Raw genomic sequence first — 4,816 nt, 5'->3', positions numbered from 1 at the left:
TACACATTCTGAACAATTATATTTTTTAAGCAGTGTATGGGTAGTTATTATGCAACACTTTAAGAAAAGTCTGTAAAACAAAGCATAATGTACTGTGTTCATTTGAAGGCATTTTCTGTATTGATTTTTCACTTTTTTTTTTTAATCTGATTTTAAAATTACACATTGTATTTTGTGTTCTCAGGTTATAACTTTACCAGTTACCAGTACCTTTTCTTTTTTCTACATATTTAACTGATCAACAAGTGCAGGAACAAACTAATAACAAGGTGTTATCATAAATTAACAATTTTTATAGAACAATTCCACCTAGCAACTTAATTCATGTGACGTGTACTGCTAGACACATTTGATTTCCAAATTTTGAGTAAATTAGAGGGAAATCATTTGATAACAGTTACTAAGAGTTGCACCTATCAGGGATAAGCTAGGAGTTTTCTGATAATTTCATTATTTACCCACTTCCACCCTGATCTTATAAATGGTTGTCAAGGCCTTTTTATACTAGCCTTGGTATGTGCAGATTTTATAAAGAAGAAAATGATTTTGACATAAAATTCAACTTTTTTAGACCAAAACTACATTTAACCAGTACTTAAACTGTCGCAGATAAAATCATGTAACTTACATTAGAATAAATTGTAGATTGTCAGGCAAAATGTCATTCATTTTTACATTGCTAATTTCAAACCATAATGCTAATACAGCTAATGAAACACTGGATGACAGGAGTGGGGTAAGTTGTAACACAGTTTAGCATTCCCTTACATAGAACTCAGAACTTTCATGTTGTCTATATGGAGCTTTTTTGGCAGCTCAAAGCCAAAGGAAATGTGAGTCAAATGCCTTGTGCAGTTTTTGGATCCACCAATCTAGTTAAAAACATTGATTTGTGACTCTGATTGAAAAAAAAAATCATACATGGACACAATCTCACACATAAATGTTTTCACACACAGTTTTTTGTAAGATCTACATATTCTTTACCTCGGTACACTGGAGTTCAGTGTTCAGTAAGCATACATACTGTTAAGGAAGTTTGTTCTAGTAGTCTAATTTACACACATACACACACTCCTGCATCGAACAGAAAGTGGATTTGAGCTGTGGTCATTCGTAGAAAGTGCAACATTGTTTTGTATTATTCTTTTAGATTGTTTTTGAAGAAAAATTTTATGTGGTGGCTGCTGTTTTTGCTTCTTTTGTCTCATTGTTACAACTTACTCCGGCAGTGGAATAGATTGTAACAAAGGCACTCCATGTATTTGACATCAACTTATAATGGCTGTGATATTCTTGCAGAGGTTTGGTGTTGTGCGTTTTGCAGTAAACAAATGTGGGTACTTTGTATAAAAGTTTGAGCACTCTAGCTCAAAAATTCTGTCAGTTACAGATGTTGAAACAAGGGTTACAACCAGGTATACCGGGTCTCCCCTAAATAGTAAAATTCTTTGTGCAGCTCTGTTGAGGGGTGTCTGAGATAAAGTGGGCAGAAATGTGCTATTCTTTTCTTTTAAAACATGGGGACAAAATTACTGACTGAACCTTTAAACAACTGTCTGAAAAGCAGAAACACATTTAGTGAAGATGTGTGTAAATGAACATTTTTGCCTTCTTTTCTGAACACAGAAGGCAATGAAGTCTCGTCAAACTAGAACTGCTGGATCACAGAATCAGGAATCTCAGGTTAGTGTCAGAATCACTGTTAGAGATGTTTGTAGATCAGTGCTCCTCAGTCCTGCAGATTCTGCGTGTTTCCTTTATTTGACATAAACCAGTTCAGGTAATTGATCAGTGAATCTGTAATAACTGTATAATATCTGTAACAGCACGTCCTGATCATCTGCTCTGGCACAAACACTCTCAGAAGTACTGAACTGTATACTGTCAAGTGTTTTATATGAGAAGAAACTGCTGTTGAAAACACATGTTAAAATGTGTCTTATTGTGAACCCAGAATGCAGCAGCAGCAGCTTCTGATGAAACTCCAGCCAGTGGATCAAACCAGAACCAGAACACAACAGAATCTCATGAGATGAAAACTCTACAGAATGAACAAAACCAGGAGAACGGCAGGAGTGACACAACAGAGCAAACTCAGCCGGATTCAGTGGTTACACAATCATAAAAAACACTCTTGAGAAGCTTTTAACTGTGATTTAAGAGAAGAGTTCAGTCTCATTCTTCATTTGATATTGAGGCTGTTATTTCATGTATGTTTGCTTGGTTTTGTAAATCGTTGTAAAGGTATGCAATATCAATATGCAGGCAATATCAGTGATCACAGTTCAGTTTCATGATGTCAGTAAATGTTCAGTTCTGTGTCACCCATCAGAAACACTGAATCTAAATCAATAAATTATACTATAATTTCTAACTGGGAACAAAACGTCAGATTCTTAATGTGGAACACAAAATGAGAGATTTAGCTAAAAGTTCCAACTATTATTATTATTATTATTATTATTATTTATTGTTCTTCTTGTCATTGTATTGTGTAACATTGTGCTTTATTTCATATGTTGTAAATGTATACCATAAATGTAAATAATGTTTCTTAATGTTAAATCTGCACCAAGGTTTACTGAGAAACTGCTTTTTTCATCCGCTCTGCACAGGAAAAATGACAATAAAACTAACTTTGACTACCCTTACTACATTCAACAAAAAAGAGCAGTACACTTTATGGGAACAATGTATCCCACAATGCAATGCCTTTCACTTGATTTTCCATTTCCACTAGATGGCAGCATTGCGCCTCGGCTAGACTCATGAAAACCACTTGACTTTCTTACCAGTTATTTTTGGTTGACAGCCAATCAGAAAGCAGAATCCAGCTGGAATAGCATAACCAATTAGCAGAAACAAATGCAAAACGTACATGGAGTGTTATAAATGTTTTAGAGCAGCAGAGCCTGAAGAAAAGAAAAGAATTTGTGATGTAATCTAAACTTCATCCTGTGGATAACAATGTGAATATGCTACAAAACAATGCTGGGAAAAATACTGTGGCGTCACCAGTGTTCTCTGTGCTGCCTTTTTTTTTTTTTTTTTTTTTTTTTTTTTTTTTACTCCACCTACAAAACACATGACGAATCAAAGTGAAGACCAATTAGGAGAATGTGTGTATATATATATATATAGTATATATATATAGTATACGGTTTAGAGACTGGAAAGGAGGTCGTACCGGAACTTGTGGGTCACGTTCCCTTGGGAGGCAGCTCTTGCGGGTGGATTTGGTGGATTTCCGGGAATGGTGGAAGAGCTGTGCTACCGGTTTAGCCTGTTGGCAAAGGACATTTTTGCTTGTGGATGTCTCGTTGGCAATTTGGGATTTAACAGGAGGTTTTCGCCATACTTCGAAAATCGGCGTTTTGGAGCCGGGGAAAAAGGAGCCGAAACAGGCCGACGCCACCGATGTTCCCAAGTCACTCCCTTCTAGCCACCGTGCTGCCAGCTTGGTCAGTGTTCGCTTTGATCAATCGTCTCACATACATACATTGCACTCAGTATTCACTCATATGTAATGAGCTTGTCTGGCGCCCGAACATCAATAACTAATTTTTTTTTTCTTTCTTTTGAGGTTTGTTTAAAGTCAAGTAAAGTTTGAGTGCTGACGTCACTAACAGAGAAACGTGGTCTAGCGGTTTGGACACAGCGTCATCACACGGGTGACCCGGGTTAGCTTCCCACGTCCGATGGAATTTTTTTTTTTTTTTTAATAAATAAATAATTTTTTTTTTGGGGCAACCTCCGTTACAATACGTACTTGCTTTTATTTTAAATGCTGTAAGTAACTTTCAAATATTAAGCCTATTATTTATGTGGTAAAGTGTTTGAGCAAGTCAGTATAAATACTGTTAATAGTAACCTGCATATTGATTGTCTACTGGACATTTTACATTTGTAAGCATTAGTTGGGGCCAAACACAGAAGGTGCTTACAACAACAACATCAACAACAACGTTTATTTATAGAGCACATTTAAACACAACCAAGGTTGACCAAAATGCTTTACAAAGAATAAAACACAAATAAAATAAAAGGAGAACCAGATAATCAAGAGAAGATCAGAGAATGAAGTTGCTTAGTCAACTATTGTATGTGTATATTGTATCCGTCATTCTTCCATTCTTGGGTCTATGGCAGATCATAGAGCTGCTTGCAGGAAATTAATGAAATTTGGCACACAGATAGAGAGAGAACAGTCTGAACTTTAACCACAGCGAATTTGGAGTCTCTGCCTCCAACTAGTGGTCTGGATATATATATATATATATATATAACAAAAATGGCTATGTTCGCTTATAATTTCTGATCAGTTTGGCTGAAAAGGACACGCTGAGTACGACATGCTGGTACGACATGCTGAGTGAAATGACATCTAATTTTCTCATGTCAGCTATTGTGTAATTTGTCAAAATATGGTATGTATCATTAGCTCCATAAAGTTTCAGGGCAGCAAGCCCTTGTGGTCAAAAATTATAATACATTTTTTTTTTTTTTTTTTTTTTTTAAGATTCCTTGGATCATGTCTAGAACATCGATTATTAGTGTTGGGTTCGAGTCCACTAAGTCGAGTCCGAGACAAGTCCGAGTCCAAAATGGGCCGGGTCGGACTCAAGTCCGAGTCCCAACGGGCCGAGTCCGAGTCCAAGAAAACACTACTGTTTGTCAGGATCCTAACATTGTTTTAATCCAGGGGTACCCAAACTCGGTCCTGAAGGGAGGTGTCCTACAGATTTTAGCTCCAGACCCAATTAAACACACCTGAACCTAAGCTAATATATAAGCTAATCAAGCTTATACTAGG

At 36.4% G+C, this 4,816-nt stretch overlaps 1 protein-coding gene across 1 annotated transcript in view; it reads left to right on the top strand.

The window, feature by feature from the left end:
* Window positions 1–2,640, top strand: part of LOC127162791 (uncharacterized) — a gene marked incomplete at its 5' end in the record, with an annotated part of 236,588 nt that extends 233,948 nt beyond the window's left edge. The window contains one exon of the mRNA XM_051105635.1: window positions 1,958–2,640. Within this exon, the coding sequence (XP_050961592.1) occupies window positions 1,958–2,128 (171 nt within the window). The remainder of the gene's footprint in view (window positions 1–1,957) is intronic.
* Between the last annotated feature and the right edge of the window lie 2,176 nt (window positions 2,641–4,816).

Source organism: Labeo rohita, chromosome 3, assembly GCF_022985175.1.
Source record: "Labeo rohita strain BAU-BD-2019 chromosome 3, IGBB_LRoh.1.0, whole genome shotgun sequence".
In the NCBI taxonomy this organism is placed as follows: Eukaryota; Metazoa; Chordata; class Actinopteri; order Cypriniformes; family Cyprinidae; genus Labeo; species Labeo rohita.
This window is presented reverse-complemented; position numbering and strand designations above follow the sequence as displayed.